This window comes from Desmodus rotundus, chromosome 5 (genome assembly GCF_022682495.2).
Source record: "Desmodus rotundus isolate HL8 chromosome 5, HLdesRot8A.1, whole genome shotgun sequence".
Taxonomy (NCBI): Eukaryota; Metazoa; Chordata; class Mammalia; order Chiroptera; family Phyllostomidae; genus Desmodus; species Desmodus rotundus.
In genome coordinates, this window is record NC_071391.1 from 64,023,591 (window position 1) to 64,047,099 (window position 23,509).

At 42.9% G+C, this 23,509-nt stretch overlaps 1 protein-coding gene across 1 annotated transcript in view; it reads right to left on the minus strand.

Annotated features, from left to right (window-relative positions):
* The window catches only part of LOC139440946 (uncharacterized), a 93,325-nt gene extending 73,603 nt beyond the window's left edge, over positions 1–19,722 (minus strand). The window contains exons 1-2 of the mRNA XM_071221597.1: positions 19,542–19,722; positions 18,220–18,329 (exon numbers count right to left, since the gene is read on the minus strand). Of these exons, the coding sequence (XP_071077698.1) occupies positions 18,220–18,329; positions 19,542–19,722 (291 nt within the window). The remainder of the gene's footprint in view (positions 1–18,219; positions 18,330–19,541) is intronic.
* Positions 19,723–23,509: the final 3,787 nt, after the last annotated feature.

Sequence of the window (23,509 nt, forward strand, 5' to 3'; positions counted from 1 at the left end):
ACCAGCTGAATGTGGCCACATGAGTGAGCCCAGGCAGGACCAGCCAGAAAAGGCCCAGCCAACCCAAGAATTGTAGGAAATAACATGGTGGTTGTTTTAAGCCATAGGTGTCGGGTGGTTTGTTACACAGCAACAGATAACTTATACATACATCACACAAAGGCATTTTGGCTATTACAAGGTTTGGGTGACATTCACCCAAGAGTCAATACACTTACTAGTGTTTTTTGTCAAGAATCATTCAATTGAAGTCACTATGTCTCAGCTTAGCAGTGTCTCACTTTACAGAACGCCTTCTCTCAAAGTTTTTTGATGAATTGGTTGCTGAGCCCAGTACTGTTTAAAATCCTTTGCTAGCCAACATGAAATGGGCTGGCAAAATCAGCTTGTAATGCTTTAGATATTATCACTCCTTGAAACACAACAGGTGTTACCGGGATTGGTTGTGTTTATCTCTCCCATTTTTCATGAACTTACTAATGATGGATATCTTGTCCAGTTTGACAGGACTCACCATAAACATGACATGTCAGATAAGGAACAGAAGTTAGAGATCAGCTAATCTACTGCCTCATTTTGTAGATGAGGAAACTGGGACCAAAAGAGATTAAAAGAGCCTGACAAATTCCTAGGGTCGTGGAGCCACCTCAGAGCAGAAGTAGGATGACTGATTCAAAGTCTTTACACTGTTCATTGGATTGTTCTGCTTTTCCTTTATGACATTGTTGCTGCTACAAATCTCCACCTCATGCTCAAAATATCTTTATCACTTTCCTTTGCATTTAAGATAAATCCAAACTCAAATTGGTCCCAGGAATTCTGGGGCAACTTTCCCCTCAAGAGGCCCTGGCTTTGCTCCACCACTCACTCAGCACACTGCCCACTCCAGCTTCGTCTAGCACCGCTCGGCCCAAGGTCCCAAGCCCTGAAATGAAGTCAGCTTGACCTAGCTTGGTCACATGCCCAACCCCAGTCTGTGAAGAGCAAGCCCCCAGAGGCAATCATCGGGACATTGTTACCAGAAGAGAAAGTGGATGAAAGGTGACAAAATCACTGAATGCCCACTCCATTAACCCTCAGGACTCGGTTTCCTCATTAACCCTCAGGACTCAGTTTCCTCAGGAAAGCTTTTCTGAAGCACTCGGTCATGACACTCTTGTTTTTCCCTGTTCTTATCACATTTTATAATTGACATTTATTTATTTGTTTCTTTCTCTTATTTTTCTCCCTCCATGAGAGAAGGGACAGTGTTTGCTTGCCTGCTACTTGTCACTTGGCATAGAGACTGGTGAGTAATTGGTTCTCAATAAATATTTATTGAATGAATGAATGAATGAATGAATGTTATATGCCTTGTGGTTCTTCTGACTCATCCATATGACATTAGCTTTGTAGAAACAGATGAGAAAAAACAAGAAGAATATCATGAGTTTAACTTGTGGAAGACACACCCCGCTGGATCCCTGTGTGACTCAGTGAAGAGAACAAGGACTCACACTTGGGATAAACAAGGAAATGCTACTTTGTGCGTCAGAGATGGGCCAAGTTGTGCTGTGCTGCGCTGGTTTTGAGAAAGAAATTATGTAAGCCCTGAAGCAAGAGGAGGGAGGTCCAGAATCGTGAAGTCTGGGTGCCTCAGGGCATTTGCTGAAGTTGGTAGGATCCCTCAAAACTGTAATTGGGTTTGTGGTCTGGCTGCAGCTGCTAGGAGCAGAGGTCGACCGCCTATGTCCACAGACCTGCTCCCTTGGCAGGTCTGTGCCCGGCTGTGTAGTGTCTACAGCAGAGGTCCCAGGTTCATCTTCCAATGGCCACAGTCCCTGGAGAGGTCTTTGTCAGCCAGGCCAAAACAAGAGCTTATTAGAGCACCGTGAAGCAAATGTATTCCATTTTTGAATCAGTGAATATCATAATTGTGATAGCGTGGGTGTTTTGTTTTCGGTCATTTTTGTAGCAAAATAAAAAATTGGCAAACTCAGTTTTACCCCTAAAGGTTTTTGTAATGTTACTGGTCTGTGCAATCTGAGAGCCTCAGGAATTACCACTTTACAGTCTCAGAGACCTGCTGGGAAATCCCTGCTAGGGCCCTTCAGACACTGTACACTGTCCCTCCATCAACTTTTTTTTCTTGTTTTTAGTCATGTAAGTACAGTCTGTGTTTCCTTGTCTGCCTCACACCTACTTGGCAGTCCTATTAGCTCCACTGGTAGGAAGTGGGGCTACAGAGGCGTCACCCAGGACTGCATCTGTGGCAGAGGGTCAGGAGGGAGCTGGCCATGGCTCTGGAGATGTCCTGTTGAAAACCAAGGTCTGGGCTTGAGATCTGGTTCAGTGACCAAGTATATATGCGTATATGTGTGTGTGTGTGTGTTATTGTGGCAGAGCAAATCCTTAAGTCACCAACACTTAGGGTCAACCATGGGCTACTTGACCGTAAGGGAAGATACTGCTTTTAATCCCTGTTTCACAACAAGCAAACTGAGGCCTGGAACATTTAAGTAATCTACCCAATGCCCAGCTGAATAGAGTGGTCAAACAATTAACTCCTTTGGTAATGCTTCCCTCAATAGGTGTTCAGTTGGTGTTAATCAAAGTTAAATCTGATATGAGTTCCAAAAACTCACGTTATGGAAAAAATCCTCCTAGAACTAAGAGAAGGGTGAAATTTACTTTTGCTAAGCTGAATAGGAAATATCTAACTTCTTGTATTTGCAAAGCAGTAAAGCATGAAGTCCCATCCACTTATTCATACACTCTTACCAGAAGCTAGCCTACCCATTTCATGCACTTAGCTGGGATTTGAATTCCTCAGAGAAAACTGCCTGAGTTTTATAAGTTATTATAATAAAAATGTCTTTTTCTCACTGGTAGTAATATTTTATATATGTATATATATATATATATATAAAATTTTAAATAAATACTGAACAAAATTATGCCTACTCAACACTGCAGTAAAGATAGCCTTGCTCATTTTCGTAAAGCTGTAAAATTCCATGTAAGGAAATGTTTTAAGATCTCTGCTTTCATTTGCACAATGGCGCTGGAGCACTAATGAAAAGTTCAACCAAGATCTTCATGCTCACTGCCTCTGGGTCTGTGGAATTAAAGTCTTCAGATAAAGGATGGGAAGGAAGCCCTACTCCACCCCACTGCCGACACCTCAGCGAGCTCTCAAGCCAAGAACGCCGGTGGATTCTTTCAATTTAATTTCTTCACATCTTTCTCCTCGCTGGCAAATGTTAAGTTTCTATTTCAGGAGAAATAAGAGCTTCATTAACTTGCCTGTCTTCATGCTTGTCTAACTCCTTTCAGAGGCTCCGTTTTTTTGCTTGGGAAAATCAGACCACACTAACGCCACAACTCCCCCGAGTCCCATTAAGGGCGGACCAGGCAGTGAGCATGAACAGAGCACCGGAGCTTCGCCCCTCTTCCACGGGCTGTAAATAGTCCTCTACAGGTTTTTAATTCCCAACCGAAAAGTAACACATAAATTACCTTTTCCCTCAGATCCATAACCTCAAGATCTTTATCAGTGACTCCTAAACCAACTGTCCTTTTAGGTCTGGCACATTTTTCACACCAAAAGGTGTTTCCGATCATCTGTGCCCTTGTCCCCCAACTGTGCTTCATCATTATCTGAAAACACCGATAAGGTTTCCAGGCTGCACTTAACTCTCCAATCACTCCACATATATTTACTAAGCACCTTGTGTGTGCAGGCGATGTGTTGAGTTTTGTGGATATAGAATCAAGCAAAAAGGACACAGTTCTTTCTCTTCCCAGAGAAGCTCACAGACCAGTGTAGTGAAAAATAAACATATAATTACACATTATGTTAAATATTTTGAAGTAAAAAAAAAGGGGGAAGTTTAATAAAGGGACTTAGTTTTAAATTGAGAGGACTGATTCAGAGAGACAGGAAACAAACAGACAGCTGTCAGAGGGGAGGGGGTAGGCAGGCTGGGTGAAAAAGGTGAAGAGATTTAGCAAAGATAAAAATAAAAAACCCTCATAGGCAGACAAAAGTATGGTGGAAGGGGGATGGGGGAGGTAGGAGAGAGTGAAGGGGGAATAAGTGGTAATGAAAGGAGACTGGACTTGGGGTGGTGAACACACAATACAATGTGCAGATGACTTATTATACAATTGTATCCCCCTGAAACTTACATGGTTTTGTTAACCAATGTCACCCCAATAAATTCAACAAAAATACGCAAATTTAAGAGGTAATAAATAAATAAATAAACTGAGAGGTCTGGGAAGATCTTTCGGGAAGTGACTTTAAAGCAGAGACCTGAGAGATGAATGGATGTTGACCCAATGAGGATCCCATTGGCATGTGGTCCTTCTCACTCCAGGCTTCTGTCTCTTTGACAGTGACCAGGGCTGCAACTGCTCAGTGTCTCATTACTTTCAGAGAGGAGTCCTGGGAGCGCCGTCCCCCAACAGGTGCAGGCACAGGGACAGGGACATCCTGGGTGCTTTCCTCACCACTCAACCCACACTCTGCTCTCTGAACTCTGGACTCCCCTTGGGCACAGCGCTCAGGCTAGCACTGCAGTTGAGCATTCTACCTGGTCCCCATGTGCGTGCAGTCTCTACGCTGAAGCTGTAATCTCTCAGAGAGCAGCTGGCTCTGGCTTATTCTACTTTTATAGGGCTCACAGTGCCCAGAAAAGAGCTTGACTGGTCACGACTGTTCGTGAACACCTGTTCCATGGAATTGAATCCCATCACAGCATTTAGTAGTATGTCAAAGACCTGATGTGAAATAAGAGCCTAATTAGGCAAAGTAAGTGAGCTTTAGGAACGCAGAGAGTAAAGGAAAATGGCATGAAGAGCGTAAGTGTGGGAGCACTTCTGGAAGCTTCTAGAAGTCCAGCTTGTACAGCTTTGATTGTCTCTGTAAGGCCACATTTCCTCGTTCTAAGCCTCCTCAAATTGTAGGATGCAACATGACTTCACAGCAGTTTACTTTTCTGGGAGCAGGGAAAGGGGAGAAGGCTGCTTTCAATGGATACATGTATGTATATTGACAACCATAGCCTGATTTCAGAAACATTAAAATGTTCCCAGAAAGTATGTCCAATATTAATAATAATAAGAACAACAGCAACAGTAATAATATCAGTACTCATCATCACTTTTCATGGGACTTAAAGTAAACTTCATTTTCTCTTTTGCCTGCCTTATGTCCACACCATTTTTGCTTTTCTTTTTTTGTACTAGGACCTCAAATTCCTTCTGAGAAATTCTTTCTTAGTAGGTATAGCCTGTTGAGGTATTTAATCAAGATGCTCAGCTTTCCCCCAGTGAGGGGCTGGGCGCCTGACCCAGGGTGGGCTGTTCAGACACTGGAACGATGATCAGAGGGAATAAGGCTGGCCACAGGTGGAGCTTACCCATTCCTGATGTGGGACACAGATACAACTGTTCAGAAGATTCTGCTACAAAGACACCCTAAAACTGCCTGTTCCCAGAGTTGGTTTTTATTATTTACAGCCAAAAATATGCTACATGGTATGCTACCTTGACTGTTGGTATATCTTGAACTCAATCTCTGAGCCTGGGGTCCATGCCCTTGGTTCGTGGATGGGCATCTGGAGGTCCACAAACACGATATGACTTTTAGATCTGTGGGCAAATGCTTTTTTTTTTTTTTAAATTGGTCAGATGGCCTACAAACAGCTCTTGTTACATTCTCAAAGGAATTCATGACAGAAAATAGGTTAGAAAACATGGATCCCAGAGCAAGGGTTCTTAATCAAGGTTTGCTGGTGAACTCGAATGAGGGAACATTATCTTTGTTTTCACTGACTTCCATTCATGTTTTCATTTTTGATTTAATCAACAAACAGTATTATTAGAAATAACTGTATCTTTGACTCCAATAGAAATCAGATATTTTCATATCACATTATAATGTTGTAGATTTCTCAAAATACAATTTACACCTCTCACTACGTTATTTTTTCAAAGATTTTGATTATTTATTTATTTGTGCATTTTGAGAGAGAGGGGAAAGGAGGGAGAGAAACTATGTGTGAAAGAAACATCAACTGGTTGCCTCTCACATGTCCCCATCTGGGGACTGGGCCCACAACCCAGGCATGTGCCCTGACTAGGAATCAAACCCGGCAACCTTTTGGTTTCCAGGATGATGCCGAACCCATTGAGCGACACCAGTCAGGGCATGCCTCTCATTACTTTAAAATTATGGTGTTATTAGACCTACAGCTAGATCTTGTTATTCTATGTATTAATAAAGAAGTGTAAATATTACTTGATCATCCACTAATCTGATATATCACAACTGTATCTCAGTATATTTGGTTCCCTTTGTAATTGTGCATGCTTTATTTTATTCAAATCATTATTCTGAGAAGAGGTTGAAGAGCTTCACCAGACTGCCAAGGGGCCTGTGATACAAAAACAGTTGCTGTCCCCTTTAGGAAAAATGCGGTAGGCCCGTCTCCCAGCCGTACCTACATTGGTTCCACACAGCTGGGTTCTATCCGTAGTTGTCCTCCTTTCAACAATGAGACATATTGATTGGCTCTCAGCACTGCAGCCTCTGAATTCTTCCACTGCAGCAGGCATTGCCTGTGGTTTAGAGAAACACACAAGCTTCTGTGAATAACAGGAAAGAAATAAAAACAATAAATAAATAAAATGTTAAAATACAGTGAGAGTTTGAGATCCAGAATAGGTAAATCCCTGGGGAGAGAGAAAGCCAATTGGTAGTTGCCGGGGTCTGGAGGGAGGAGAGATGAGGAGTGACTGCTTAATGGGGCACAGGGGGGGGGGAGTGATTGCTGAATAGGTGCAGGGTTCACTTTGGGGGTGAGGGAAATGGTTTGAAACTGGATAGAAGTGATGATCGCACAGCACTGTGAATGTGCTAAAATACCACTGATTCATACACTGTAAAAGGGTTAATTTTATGTTATGTGAATTCTATCTCAATAAAACAGAACAGAATATAGTAAATAATAATAGGAAGCACCATTGTAAATTCACCTGGGAATTCAAGGCCCTACTTAGGAGAATAAAGAAAAAAGTTTTTGAGGCTTTATGACATTTTGATTCCCTCTCTTCCCATCACCCCTCCCTCTCCTCAGGTTGCTCATGTACACTGTGATTTTAGCTCACTTATGAAATTGCTAATGTGTACTTTAGCTTACACATTAAACCCTGCTTTGCACTTATGCATATTAAAACACAGCATTAAATACTCATCTGACAAGCTATATTTTAGACCTCAAACTAGGTTTTATTCTGCCTGCATGCATTTTAATACACTGATAAATTTTAGCTGGAGTGAAAAATGATGATTGACAGGGGAAGGTAAAGTCTCCTACATTCTATCCCACACATTCTGCTTCCACCTGGGAGACGAGGGATTAATAACCCCTACTGTCTGAGAACTCTAGAGTGCCTCCTGGAAAAGACTTCCAACAGGATCTGATTGCCTCAAGCAGGGTCTCAGAGATCACTGAAAGACTTCCCATTCCTGTAACTTGCCTGGGACCCAGGAATCGGTGCATCCCATTCCAGCTTTTGGTCTTTGCCAGTCTCCATCAGAGCAAGCTGAGATTCACTTTCCACAAGCTCCTCTCACAACCTTCATAATTCCCTCTCCGCCAGGATTTTGAAATTCCTTTCCTGCTTACCAAGCCTTGCAGCTCCAAAAGCCTGCAGATTGATGGGGCCCAATCAGCTGAGCCCAGGAAGGGAGAACCAGAATTGACAGGGTTTTTTTGAAGTCCGCAAAGTGCCCAGTACTGGGTTAGGGCTTCACCTCAAGTATCTCACCGAACTCTGTGAACAGCACTGCCAGGTCTTATCATGGCCATTTGGGGGGTTTAAAACCTAGGCACAAGGTCATACAAAGTCAACCAGCTAGTCAATCCTTCACCACATTTCCCAGCCACATTTCTTTCCAAACTTTCTCTGCCATTTCTGTCCTCTACTTCAGCCAGGCTCCTCTACTCACCATCCCCTGACTTGTCACAAGGGGCCTCCTCCTGCAAGGCCTCTCCCCTCCATGTTCCTTATTCCCACCCATTCAACTTTGGCTCTCATTGTATTGCTTTTCCAAAAAGACTTCCCAGCCCCCAGTGCTCCTCCTCCTCCGACTCCCCGTTTATTATAACACTACTTGTCAACAACAGATGGATATTTTCAAGCCAAAGCATTGAGACTACTTTGCAGCATCTGTACTTCTTTCTCCCCTGGGGCAGTCCGAAGGGATGCTGACTCATTCTACCCAACCTGCTTACACAGCTGAGCCTGGCCTCAGTCAGGGCTGCTACACCATCTTTCCTAGATGCAGCCTGCTTCCTTTGCAGCTGGAAGCTGAAAAGAGCTCTTTTTTCCCTTTACATGTATAATGACATCATCCTTTTCAGGCAGGGACTTGGGGAAAAGTCATGGCAAATGAAGTGTGGCTGCTTATTCAGGAAATGAGCAGGTTGTGCCCTGTGTCCGGGTGTCTGAAGGTTCCTGGAGTGAGAAGGTGGTAGCAGATCGTATTGACAAGAAGACGGGGTTCCATGGCATTAAGCATCCACAGGAGAGAACAAGGCTTTGGGACAGGGGACAGCTCTGCTGGATGCACAGGCTGGAAAGATGAATTCAGGGTGGGGAGGGTTATGTCCACACATTTCCTGAAAAGATGGGCTCAGCTGGGGAAGGGCAAGGAAAGCTAGAATGAGTAGCCTTCACTCAGTTTCTGCAGAGGACTAATTGTCACTTTGGGGACATTTTGACAAGTACAGGGAGTCAAAAGAGCAGAACAAGTAAGTCAGGAGTGGGGTGGGAGGGTAGGGAAGTGTCTGCAGGGGAAAGAACTGAAGGGGAGTGAGGAAGAAGACAGCACAGGCACTTGGCACAGGTCAGCCTGGACAACTCCCTGAGGTGGAAGCCCAAGCCCGGCCCAGAATCAGGCCATGGAAATCCTGCGACAGGCTGAAGGTGGGGGATTAGACAAGCAGCCGGTATCAGGTGGGGCCACAGAGAGATAAAGGGAACATCCGGCCAAGACTTTTCAGCAGCCAGAAGTGGGAATGAGTGACATTATAGGTTCCAACCACAGGACAAAGCTCCAACGCAGCCTTTGTGGGCAGGGAAAAGAAGCGGAGGGGTGGCCTTAAAAAGCAAGCAGCCCTTGCAGCAGAGGGACTGAGGGACCAAGCTTTCTCTACAGAGAGACCCAATTACAAGATAGGAACTGAGAATCGGGGACAAGGGGGAAGCACATCCTGTTATACGAGAAAAGGTCTTCAAAGACAGATACACCGGGTTTTGTGTTTTGTTTTGTTTTGTTTTTTACTGTGAAAAAATGCACATAACATAAAATTTACCGCTTTAACCAATTGAAAATGTACAAATCCAGTAGTATTCAGTATATTCAAAGTGCTATGCAACCATCAATAGTATCTAGTTCCAGAAAATTCACCTTCGCAAACGGAGACCCCATACCCATTAAGCAGTCATTCTCTAGTTCCCTCTTCCCACCAGGTCCTGGCAACCACTGATCTTTCTGTTTCTATGGATTTGCCGATTCTGGATATTTTATATAAAGGGAACCGTGCAAATGTAACTTGTTGTGTCTGGCTTCTTTTACTTAGCATAGTATTTTCGAAGTTCATCCATGTTGTAGTGTGTAATTGTTCATTTTATGTGTCAACTTTACTGGGCCACGCGGTGCCCAGATATTTGGTTAAACATTGTTTCTGGGTGTGTCTGTGAGGGTGTTTCTGGATGAGACTAATGTTTAAATGGAAAGACTCAATAAAGCTCATTGCCCTCCCCAGTGTGGTGGGCTCATCTAATCAGTTGGAGGGCTAACTACGACAACAACAAAAAAAACCCAGGTAAGGGAGAATTTGTTCTCTATCTCTCTGCCTGATGGTTTTTGAGCAAGGACATCAGTCTACTCCTGCCTTTGGACTCCAACTTGGACTGGAACTTACACTGTTGGCTCCCCTGGTTCCCTGGCCTTTGGACTTGGATTGGAACTGTACTGGCAGTTAGCTCTCCTGAGTCTCCAGCTTGCAGATGAAGATCTCGGGACTTCTCAGCCTCCATAATCATGTGACGTAATTCCTTAATTTATTTATATATGTAACATTTAAATATTAATATATTATATATCCTACTGGATCTGTTTCTCTGGAAAATTTCATTACAAAACATGTATCAGTAATTTGTTCTTTTTAATGGCTGAGTCACATTCCATTGTGTGAATAGAACACATTTTATTTATCTATTTACCATTTGATGGGCATTTGGTTTGTTTCCACCATGTACCAGGTTTTGAATCTTTGTAAGTCACTTAACCTCTGTGGTGACCTGTTTCATCACATATGAAAGTCTTATGAGGGTTAAATGGCATAAAGCAGGTAAGAACCTGACAGAGAGAGGGCAGTCAACAAGTTGGGTCATTAACTGGAACTGGGACCTAGATCAGAGTGAACGCAACAGCAGAGCTAACCTGCAATGTATCTGAGCTCTTTAAATACCGGCCCCAAATCAGAACTTGGCCCAGAGTCAGGGCAGGGTGGAGGACAAGAGGTCTTAATTCTGAGGGAAGGACATTGGACCCTACCTTGCCCTCCTGCCTCTCCGCAGCCCATACACTTAGGGAATTGAGGTTCTACATCAGGGCCTCAAATCATGAGTATGCTTCTGCTTCACAGTGTCTTCGGCCAATAAATATTGTAAGGAAATATTTCACATTCAAACTGTTAGAAATACCACACATTTTACGAATGTTTGAAAGATAAGACATACATTGCCATCATGCCCATCTTAGAAACACATACTCGTCAGGTTTATTTACGACTTTTGCTCGCATTATTCCATAGCATGCACTCACATTACATAAAACTTGTGAGAAAATAACACCTATCATTCCCTAAATCACAGTAATTTCCAAAGTTTACACTTGCATTCATTTTTTTTTTATGTTCTGTAACTGTAAATATTGCTTTCATGGATGTCATAAAAGGCAACCTGAAAAGAGAGTTTAAGTGCACTGAATCTTCCTGGCTAAATGTGCATGCAGAATAGCTTACTCCCCATGCAGGGGTAGCCAATTTAATGGCCGACCTAAGAGCACTGGTCTGGAGCTAGCAAGGCCCTGGGTTCATGCTCCCATGAGGCCATGGACATAGCCCTTAACTGCCATAAGCCTGTTTCCTCATTTGTGTAGTCCATTCATTCAGCAGCACTCTCTGAGGACCACAGTGGGTCAGGCACTGGGCCAGGCTCTGGGCTTACAGAGATGAATAAGATCTATACCCTTTACCCTCAGAAACCCACAGTCAAAGAGCAAACTAGCTAACACGCTTAACGCCTTACTGTGTGCCAGGCATTGTTCTTTCACTTCACATGCATCAGCTCATCACATCTTTCCAGCCACCTGTGAGATGGACGGTATTCTCAAAGATACTGATAATATCTTCATTTACAGATGAGAAAACTAAAGCCCAGCAACCTACGTGGCCAGTCAAGAGCAAACCCAGGCAGTCTGGCCTTAGAATCTGCCTTATGACTCATCACAAGATTGTGCCCCAATATGGATTTACATAATAGACCTCAATGCAAATAACACAGGAGTACAGAGTAGAGCAATTGATTCTGTCTGAACCAAGTCAAGGAAGGCATCAGACATGACTATGTATCTTGGCCAAGAAAAACAAGTAGGATTTCACCCAGCAGGGATGGGAGAGACAAATGGAGAGATAAGGACCAACAAGAGAAATACTCTGGAGGTGGGGGACTGTGTGGCACAGTCAGGTAATGTAAAGCAGCCCCATATGGAAAGAGCCAAGCCATAGAGGTGAGAATAAAGAATAAGAGCATAGGTCCACTCTGAAAGGCCTTCTAGTCCTTACTTTTGTGACTGACCTGAACACTGTATCTACCATCCTTCATGTAGGAACACAAAATGCTTGTCTGTACAATCACACTGGCGCTGTTAATGTAGAGGATATCTTTCTAGCCCATCCCCTAAATTTCCTTTAACCAGCTCATATAATGTGCTATATATTTCACTGCACACGTTTTGCATATCTGCTATTTACTGAGCAAACTTGTTGAGCATTAACTCAGTGCACAGCATCCTCTTCATTCTTACTGCACCACTATAGTACAGGGAGGGCCTTACGCCTTGCTTGCAGCCCGTGCTTTCTCCAGTCCATGACCCCTCTTCCGTGTGGCATTAATCTAATCACTCTGACTTCCTAGGCTCCCTCTCACTTTCACAGCTGGCCATGGCTTACAGCATAGTCTGTCCTCTTCAACATGGTATTTAGCAGTTTCCTCCATCATTTGTGGTCTAACGTTCAAACTCATTTCCTGCTACTCCTCACCCCTCCATCTCTCTCCACCTGCCTCAAGTTCCAGCCCACACCAAACGATTCCCCATTCAAAGACCACGCACCCGATGCCTTTCAGACAGCCCCAGACCACTAGCCATTCCTTCTTCCCACGGTTCTCTGCTCTTAGCTATGTAACAGTGCTCATTTGATTTTCCAGTTATATCTGAAACACTTGGGTATATTTCTCCAAGGTGCAGCTGACCTGTTTTTCATATGGTCACTCATCCAACAAATGCACACCCATCTAGTGACCACATATGAAAACCAGGCCTGTTAATTTGAAAATGTGGACACAGTTATTTGGTCACTGCTTACAAAAAGAGGTATAGGAATATTTTTTTAGCATGTATTCCTTGGTATTCTTAATTAAGTTAATATTCTTAAGATACCTTTATCAATTCATTCACCAAATCCACATTGGGAAACTCCTCTGTTCCTGGCAAACACTAGGCACTGGGGATAGACGCTAAGCAAGATTGGTCAGTGAGCCACTACACAGAGCTCACAAACCATTTGGGTGGGAAAACAGACAAACACAAGAAAAGAAATAAACATGAGCAAAACAGGTCCCAATAAGTCCCCATCAGCAAGAACTCACCAACAGGAAAAGATATCACAATTGGAGAGAGAAGCTTATATTGGGTGGTCAAGGACAGACTCTCCAAAGAGGTGACCATTGGCACTGACACCTGATGGACGCACATGAGGCAGCCATGAGAAGAGCTGCAGCAAGAGCATCCTGGGCCCCGGGCGCAGCAGATGCAAATGCCCAGAGTTGGGAAAGGGCTCTGTGAGTAGAGGGAGCAGAGAGGAGCACAGTGTGGCTGCTATATAAATTAGAGAGCAGGAGACCTGGGGTTGTCATAGCGATTAAATGAGAGAAAGCATGTTGAGGGCTTAGTAGATGCTCAACACATGAATGATTCAAGCAGAACAAGAGTGGAAGCAAGGAGATGAGTTAGGAGGCCTTTATAATAATCTGGACAGGAACTTAAGACCAGAAAATGTTTAAGCATCCATCTCTTATTTTGACCTTAACACAATTCATACAAATTAAATGGTAGGCCTTTCTGAGCCTGCTACATACTTTTGTGAGAAGATGTTTGTATCATCTGAGGCCCATGTTTAATGATGGACAAATTTATGTTGTTCTGTCAAGAAAGCCATCGGGGTGTTTTCCAACACCACTGACCAATCCTCTCTAGGATTCTCCAGGCACCAGCTGGATGTCCTACAGTTCAATTCAATTCTGACACTAACCACCTGGAGTTAGTGTCAGGTCCCATGAGTTAAAGGGCCCAGTTCCAGAAGACTGCCTCATTTCAGAGGCCAGTCACAAGTCCCAAGGCACCTGTACTTCTGACCAACCAGCTATAAATTGGGGGTTCCCACAACTCCCTCCTCAGGTTTGATAATTTGCTAGAATGACTCACGGAACTCAAGAAGGCATGGTACATACTTTTATTGGTTTATTATAAAGGACGGAAGTCAGGAAGAGCCACATGGAAGAGATACATAGAGCAAGGGAGTGGCAGGGTGGGGGAGGGTGAAGCTTCCATGCCCTTTCTGGGTGCACCACCCTCCTGGTACTTCAATGTGTTCACCATACCAGAGGCTCTCCAAACCATGCTGTTTAGGGTTTTTAATGGAGGTTTCATAATGTAAACATGATTGATTATTAACTGAGTTTCCAGCCCCTCTCCCCTCCCTGGAGGTTGGTGGAAGGGGTAGAGGGGGCTTAAAGTTCCAGGCTTCTAATAAAGATTTGGCCTTTCTGGCAATGTGCCCCATCTTGAAGCTATCTGGGGCACACTCAGAGTACCTCATTAGGACAAAAAAACATTCCTGGCATTCCTATCACTCAGGAAATTCCAAAGGATGTAGGAGCTCTGTATCAGGAACTGGGGACAAAGACCAAATCTATATTTTGTATTATGCCACACCCACCATTGGACTAATTTAAGTACTTTATCTGAGAATAACATCCTCATTCTTTGCATCTAAAAATAAAATAAATTAAGAGTCTATACATATTGCTAAGACCTGCTAGAATGGTATACATCATGACAGGTAGACTTGCTTACTTTGTAATAACTCATGCACTTCCTTGGGTATTATCCTCATAGGACTATTAGCTCCCAAAGAACAGGCCTGATGATTTTTCTGTCTTTGTATTGGCAGATGCTTTGCACAGACCCTAGCACATAGTAAGTGCTCAATAAATGTTTCCCAAAACTATGAATGAATACTATGTCTTATAGACTGAATGGTTGTGTCACTTCCCCAAACTGTATGTAGAAATCCTAACCCTCAATGTGAGAGGAGGTCTTAGGAGGTGAGGCCTTGGGTGGTGGGAATGGAGCTCTCAGGGGTGATATTAATGAGTGCCCTTGTAAGAAAAGGACAAGATTTCTCTCTATGTACCCACCAAGGAAGGCCATGTGAGTACACAAGGGCCCTCACCACAAACTCAACCACACTGGCACCTGGGTCTGGGACTTCCAGCCTCTAGAACTGTGAGAAATAAAAACCCGTTGTTGAAACTACCAAATCTGTGGTATTTGTTGTAGCAGCTCAACCTGACTGAGACACTGGGGAAGCACCTTAGTAAGAAATGGTCCTTTCCCTCAAGGAGTTTGCCATCTATTTGGGAAGAAAACAGAGACATTATCACTTAAATAATAATTCTTTTTGCAACCCTCATGGGACAGAGGTACTGATAAGTGTGATTAAAGGTCTTAGACCTTGGAGTTCACCTGGGCTATAAAAGCACTTTCTCTGTGTGGCCTCTGAATGAGTTGCTTTACCTCCCCCTGTTTGCCTGTTCTTTTCTGTGAAGGGTGGTTGTGAGAAGTAGATAATCCACACAAAGTGCTTAAAGCCATGCCTGGAACACAGAAAATGCTCTCAATTTGAACCCCAAAATGGAACCACAAAATGTAATTTCGTGCTGAGTAGCACTGGAGTCAAGGCTAAACTACCTGTTGGGGTTAATAAGAAACAAGGTTAATAATGAGATGATGAAAAGCCCATGTGATTTGGCATCCTGTGACCCTTGGAGGCTTAACCTCAACCAGCAGAGAGGTCTCAGAACTTCAGAAGAGCAACTGGATTCGGCAGCCCCTTCCACAACAGTAAGACCTTGGCCACGTCCTCCGCGTGTCCCTGTTGCAGAGCATCAGCTTGGGAGTGATCCAGGCGCGGCCGTGACTGACTCATCTCCAAGCAGCCAGTTACTGTGCTTTTGGCTGTAAGGAAGTTTGGGTGGCAACTCCTGCCAATTTCAGCTGGGCACTGGCCACATGTTGGCAGTGAGGCTCTGGGAAAATGTGACCTCTCATTTCATTACATTCTGCACAGGCCCATGTCCAGAGCTGGCTTTTGGGGACTGCCATAGAGCTGGTGCTGAGCAATGAAGCAGTGGCTGCTTCATAGGAGATTGATTCATTAACGTGGGTTCCATGCAGGTGATTTAGAGGCAAGCAGGCTGTCCTGTCTGCCCGGCCCCTCACCTCTGGTCCAGTCCAACGTGGTGCCCTCCCGGCACTTTGCCCTTGCTGCCTTGGCAACACCACGGATTGCAAATGCTGAAAACAAGACTCAGAACCAAACGCTCTTCCCCTTCACTCCTTCCAGCCATCACTGTCAAAGGTATGTCACACTTCAGAAAACCCAATTGGAGAAGCCTGGCAGAAAATAAAGGTGAAGTGCCAAGCCTCTGACACATCAAATTCTTCAGCTGCACTTAAAATGATACCTGACACATTCATTTCTAGAACACGACATTTTTACATAAAATTGGATATGATTATGGGACTATGTGCCCATCAAGGCTCTTCTTTGCTGCCTCCTATCTAATTCAATGACATAGTTTGTTGCCTTTTCCTTCAATTATCTTATACTTCTATTTATACAATGTCTTCATTTACACTGGAGTTTATCATGTTTTATCTTTAGTATAGGGAGGCAGATCATCATGATGGAGCCTAACTGCCTGGGTTCGAATCTTGGCCTCACCACTTACTAATGGGTGACCTGGAAGAAGTTCTATTACCTCTCCAGGTGTCACTTGCCTTATCTATAAAACGGGGTTTTCGTGAAGCACAAATGAGGTCATACACGTAAAATACCTAGAGGAGCACCTGAAAATAGGAAGCCCTCAGTGAACGTTTGCCAACAATATTCTTACTCCAAATCTGATCAGTGACCCGTATGCTTACCGCTTCTCTTTCTTTAGCTCCACTGGTCACAAACGTAACAGGCATTCAGTTCACACGTCGATCTTTTTAGTGAGATAGTTAAGAATTGTAATTTATGATCATGATAACAAATAATATTAAAGAGCAGCAGTCAATAGTTATTTAGTGTTTCCTGTGTGTCAAGCTCTACCCTGACACTTACACATGTCATCTAATCCTCATAATTAATAATTCCCAAAGGCTGGACCTGGCTAGTGCCGGCACCAACCGAAGTTTTCACCAGTCTGAAGTAAAAACATTGGAGAGCATTTTTCTTTAAACATATGTTCATTTAAATAAAGAAATCCTTCTGATTTTGGGGTGTTAAGATATACTTTGCTGTGATCGTAGCTGATAGTTTCTTTTTTGGAACACTCCTACTTGGAAAAATAAGAGATTGGCAACTCTGTATTGGTCACCAGACTTTGTTTATTTTTTGGCCCATTAACTCCAGCAGTCTAAAATCTGCTCCTCGCCACAACTCTGATCGGGAGGTACTATTATTCCCATATAACCAGTGAGAAGCCAGGGCTCAAGAACGTTATGGGACTTGCCCAAGGTAACACAGCTGGCAAAAGGCAGAGCCCAGCATCCTACCTCTTAAATCCTTTGTGATAACAGTAATTGAGTAGCTACGGTATGCAGGCCACACATCTCATTTCATTCTTACAGCTGCCCTGTGAGGAGATGTGACTCCCCATTTTACAGAATAATTGGACTTGAAGAGATTAGGTATTTGCCTAAGTCCTAGAGTCTGAAAATATAAGAGTAAGTTTGGAGCACAGAGCTCTGATTCCGATCCCTGTTCTCTTTGCACCTACCATGCACCAGACACCTTGACAGAGGCAAGGCCTGTAAAAAGTAGCTGAGAGGTACTGCAGCTTCAAGGGCTCACCATCTCAGCAGAGACCCACAGTGGGCCGTGAGGCCCTGGAAAGCACTATGCTGCGGTGTGTCTGAGGCACACGGAGAGCAGTTGGGTGGGAGAAGTTCACTCTGAGGCCTTTACAAACATTTCTGACAGCATGGCCATATCTTGCTATATTGTATTTTAAAGAACTCCATATGAAACAGGGTTTCATGTGGCTGCTTTTTGCAAACACTTAGTGGGACATCTTTTCTGCAAACAGCATATTAAAATGCGATGCGCTGAGTAGTTGTTTGGTGAGGATCCTGCAGGATCCTACAGGCTAACATGTTTTACTTTAAAGTTTGAGAAATTTTTAATAATAAAAAAAGGTAAAAAACACTGTAAATCCTGCAGCCTCTCTGTGTGTCCTAAAGTGACAAAACCTTTTTTCTGGTGCCTTTAACTGTGCCGGTTTGGACCTTCTGCTTGGAACTTTGTCAAAAGACTAAGAACTTGATTCGGCTCCCCTCCCCCAGCCCCAGCTCCACATTCAGATTTTTATTTAACAGTTTGTAAATAATAAAGTAGGGGGACATACAAATGCAATAGCAAATGAAGGTTAATTACATCAGGGGAAAAAAAAAAAAACCAGTATACAGGCCAAATTTCACTTTGACCCCCAAGCAGGAAGCGGTGAAAAGTCTTCTCTCCAAACTGCACTGTGGAGGCAGCGTCAGACCTGCTGAGCACGGGAACTCCCACTGACGTCAGTGTACGTTTGGAGCACAGGCTGGTACTGCCGCGTCCGGCAGACAGCCAACACAGCAAGCTCCTGTCCTTGGACTTTGCCTGTGAGGGTTAATGTATCACCATACTTTGAAAAGTGTGGGCAGACAGCTGGCTTCTGACATGGGGCTTGGGAATTGCCAACTCCTAACTTTTGCGGAGAAATAGGTTTTCTGGCCTAACAGGGCACATGTCTCAGCAATTTATAGTGTCCCTGAATCTTGTTCATTCAAAGAAAATGATTCCCTGACTCAAGACTCAGAGGCTAGGCTTGCATCATCCTATAGATCTATTTTTAAACCATTTCCCAGGCATCCATTTACTCTTCAACAAATGTTAATTGAAGGCCTTGCTGTGAGCAAGGTGCACATAATGGAAAAGCAAACACAGACATGGGTACTCTAAACCTGAGTGATGTTAGAGTCCCGCTAAAAGCCAGATAAAAATCAATCAAATCAATCACATGAGTGAATGTGCAATACTGTAGGGATCAATAGACTCAGGAGGGAAATAAGGTTCTTTAAGAGTGGATAATGAGGGAAGCTGACCTAGACCAAGGAGTGAGGAGGATGAAGAAGAGATCCCCAGGCCATGGGCTGCCCGGACACCGGAGGGACTGAGAGGCTGGAGAGCAGAGGCAGCTTGGAGAGAGGGAAGCTGGGAGCTGGGACCAGACCAAGCTGCGCTTTCAGGGCCTAGCTAAGGATTTGATCCCTATCCTGAGAGTAACAGGTGCCTTCAGGGTCCTAAGAGAAGGCTCACACCTGGTGTGATCAGATGTGCCTTTTACAAAGACAACCTAATAGCTGTGCAGAGAAGAAGGGGTCGGGGAGACTGTCAGATAGTGTGTAGGAGACCACCGTGGTGGTCCAGCCCAGGCCTGGTGCACTTCTTTTCTTGATGTGAAAAGTCTACCTTTTCATTCAACCATTCTCACTACTTTCTCTTGAACAAGCTCCACATTCAGAAACTGGAGACTCTTCCAGATACAGTCCAAGCAGCCCTGGCTCCATCACTAGACCTCTCAGTCCAGACTTCCTCTCGGGGGTTCTCCTCTGGAGCCTCCTGTCACAGTCTTCCTTGCTTGTCAACTAAAGCACCCTGTTTTCTATTCATGGTCTGCTTCTGCGCCGTGTCTGGCCAGCCTGTATTTGTGCCATAGGATTTTTTTTTTTTTTTACCCAAATGCAGCACCTCACATTTGTCCTTGCTAACTTTCAGATTTATAGATTCAGTCCATCTCTATAGCTTATGAAAGTTGTGTCCAGTCCTGACTCTTCATGGACTGTCTCTTTGAGATAACGGTGCTGTCTGTGGCACGGTCTCCCATGCAGGAACCAGAGAAGGGAAGCTGATCACAGAACACCATGAGCTGCGGCAGGGAAATGATAAGGACCATGAGTGCGCAATAGAACATTTCTGCTTCCACAGAGTTGGACTGCAGCTGGCTGACCATTTAGGCAGGCCTGTATTCTTTAACTCACTCATTTAAAGAAGAGTCACATGTGTCAACACAGATAAAGCTAAAAATATGTTGAACGAAACAAAAATCAACTTGCAGAATAACATCTGTTGTATTATATAATTTGTATATAGTTTTAAAATATGTAAAACAACACCATAAATTGCTTATGAATTCACACACATGCAAATAAACAACACGTTTAAGAGAGTTGTTGCCTTTGAAAGGGAGGAAAGGGAATGGCGTTGGGAAGGGGCACTTGAGAATTTCCAACTTTATCTATAAATGTTATATTTATTTTTTAAACCATCTAAAGCAAATAAGAGAAAAATGCTAGATTTGACAAAAAGTGGGTACCTGGAAGTTTATTTTATTATTCTCTATACTTTTCTAGGTACTTAAAATATTTCAGAAATGTTTTAAATGTCACAATTTAGTGGGAAAATAATAAGTGATTATAAAAAAGACACTGCTAACAGATTATGGGAGGGTAGGAGAAGAAAAAATTAATTCCAACAGGAGAATTTATGTTGTTAACTTTATCATCAACCAAAATGTCTGTTTCTTTTAATTCAATAAACATTTATTAAACCCCATGGTGTTAGTTGTTCGAGGCACAGGCATGACTGTGGCGGAGTTTACAACATCAAATCATATACAGTCCAGAAAGGGGAACAGACTTCACAAACACAACGAAGTGATAATCAGCCAATGCTGTAAGGATTAAATAAAAGGCTCTGAAACACATATGTCTGCCTGGGGTGAGTGGCAAAGAGCTTCACAGAACAGAAAAATCTCTAAGAAATATAAATAAATAGGAAGGGAGAGAGGGAAGGACAAAATAGGTTACAGGTACAAAACATATAAAGGTGTGGAGTTGTGAATGTTCAAAGTGACTAAAACTGAGCCTTGAGAGGGACCAAGTCATGGATGACTCTGCATGTGTGCTAACCACTTGTCTCTTCCAAACAAATATCAGTGGAAGGAGGGAAGGAAGGAAGGAAGGAAGGACGGACTCAGAGGGAAAGAGGGAAGGAGGGAGGAATGAATCTGTACCCCAACCTATACTTAGAAAGCAGCCAGTGGGATTATTTCATCCAGGAAGTGTCAGGGTATGATTAGGAGTGGTGAGAAGGAAAACATTGGCTGGAGTTAGGGACAGTGAAAGTGGGGAAAAACACGAGGTCCTCACCTTGGTGCAGAGAAGAGACCTGAACTAAGATTGGGCAATGGAGAGCAACACAGGAGAGACTCATTTGAGAGACATGTTTGGAGTTGAGTCAAGAGAACTGAATAATTGATTAGTTGTAGGAGGTAACAGAAAGAAAGAAGGACTTGGATGAACACTTTTTAAAAATTCCAATAAGCTAAATTAACTTCATAAAGATAAGCTTTATATAAAATAAAAGCACATCTATTAGTATTCTGTTTGGTAGGTTTTACATATACACCCAAGTAACCACAACCAAGATATAGAATATCGCCATCATCCAAAAGGCCTCCTATGCTCCCTACAGTTAATAAACAACTCCCCTATGGTCCCCAACACAGAGAACTGATAGGCTTACTATGAATTAATTTTCCCTTGTCTAGAATTTATGTAAATAGATGCATACAATATGTACTCTTTCTTTGTCTGGCTTCTTTTACTCAGCATAGTATGTTTGAAGTACATCCATGGTATTGTCTATTTCAGTGGTCGGTGTCTTCATTGTCTTCAGTGTTGAGTAGTATTCTACTGTGTGGATGTACCGCATTTTACTTATTCAGTCACCTGTTAATGAATGTTTGAGTTGGTTTCAACTTGGGGCTATTATGAATGAAGTTATTATAAAAATTTATGTACAATATGTTTTTATTTCTCATGGAGGAAATAGCTCGCAGTGGAATTATTAGAGCACATGGTAAATGTAGACTTGAATTTATAAGAAATTGCCAAACAGTTCTTCAAAGTGATTGTACCATTTTATATCCCACCAGCAATCCATGTTGCTCCACATCCTTGCCAACACTTGCATTGCCAGTCCTTTTTATTTTAGACACTCTCATTGGTATATAATAGCATTTTTATTGTAGTTTTAATTTTCATTTATTTGGTGATTAATGGTATTGAACATCTTTTCATGTGTTTGTCCATTTGTATATGTTCATTTCAAAGGTGTCTTTTTTATCTTTTGGCTGTAAAATTCTTTACAGATCTTGAGGGACTACAAAGGTAGAAAAGGCATTACTGAGATAGGGAGCAGTAGAGAAAGAGTGGTTTTAAAGGGTGAAGGGGAAGGCAGGAACAATGAGTTCAGCTTTGAGCCCCTGTGTGTCTGAAGCACATATAAGACATTTAGATTGAGACTCAGAAAGAAAGCTGAAAATAGCGTTCTGGAGCCTAAGAGAGGCTGATCTGAAAACATATTGAGTTTCAAGAAGCAGAGGCCTGTCCAAGAGTGTCAAATGTCACAAAAAGGGTGAGTAAAATAAAGACTAAAAAAAATGGATTTCAGCCATGGTTTTTAAACTGTGGGTAACAACCTGCTAGAAATCAATTTTGTGGAGCTTTTACCACTGGATTTGTTTTTTTTTTAATGAAATAGAATGAAAAAGTATATTGCAGGTGCTAAGGTTAAGGGTGGTTTCATAAACTTTTTTTATTTTACATGTGCATTATGTACTGGGACACAGTGTAAAATACATCTTTTATTTTGCATTGTGATTAAAAAAGAAATCTTAGAAGAAGAACAAAGGAAGCCACAGATGTCCTTTCCAATGGTATCCAAAAGGAAAAGTAGTGGCTGAGAATATGGACTCATTTGGATCTGGGTTCAACCCTGGTCTCTTCCACTTCATCCTTAAGTATAGACTAGGAATAATGATAACATTTACCCCAAAGCACTGTTGTGGGGGCTGCTTTTGTGTACACAAGAGCCCCGTGCCTGTCCCTCAGGACAGACACAGCCAGTGGAGTCTGGCATGGATTTCAGCCCCCAGGCCACCTGCTGGGCTGCCTAGTGTTGAGCCAACCTGCGCGAGCTTTTGCCCCATGAGGATTAAATAGGGTTGTAGTTGTAAACTACTGTGTACAATGCCTGGAGCAGGGCGAGCTCTCCGTAAACACTGGCTGTTGTCATTATGGCTGCTATTTTTGTTAGGGCAGATGCCAGATCCCATCAGTTGAGGAAGTGGAGATAATGCATAGGAGATACCCCTAAAAAGTTTGATGTAAACAACCCAAATGTTTTTTAACTAATGAACTAAAGGTGGTACAGCTACACAGTGGAATATTATAAAATATAAAAAAATAAAGTACTAATACATGCTAAAAAGTGCATAAACCCAGCCCTGACCAGTGTGGTTCAGTTGGTTGGACATCATACCACAAAGCGAAAGGTTACTTGTTTGATTCCTGGTCAGGGCAACTGATCAATATTTCCCTCACACATGGATGTTTCTCTCCCTCCCTTCCCCTCTATCTAAAAATAAATAAATAAAATCTTTCTTAAAAAGTGGATGAACCTAGCTAAGAGAAAGAATCTGGTTGCAAAAGGCTACAGACTGAATATGAAATATTCAGAACAGGCAAATCCGTAGAGACAACAGGCATATTACTGGTTGCTGGAGACTGAGGGGAAGAGAGAATGATGGGGAGTGACTTGTTTAAATGACATGGGGTTCCCTTTGGGGGTGATAAAAGTGTTCTGGAACTAGACAGCGGTTATGGTTGCACAGCATTGGGAGTGTACTAAATGTCATTAAATTGTACACTTCAGAATGGTTAAAATGGTAAATT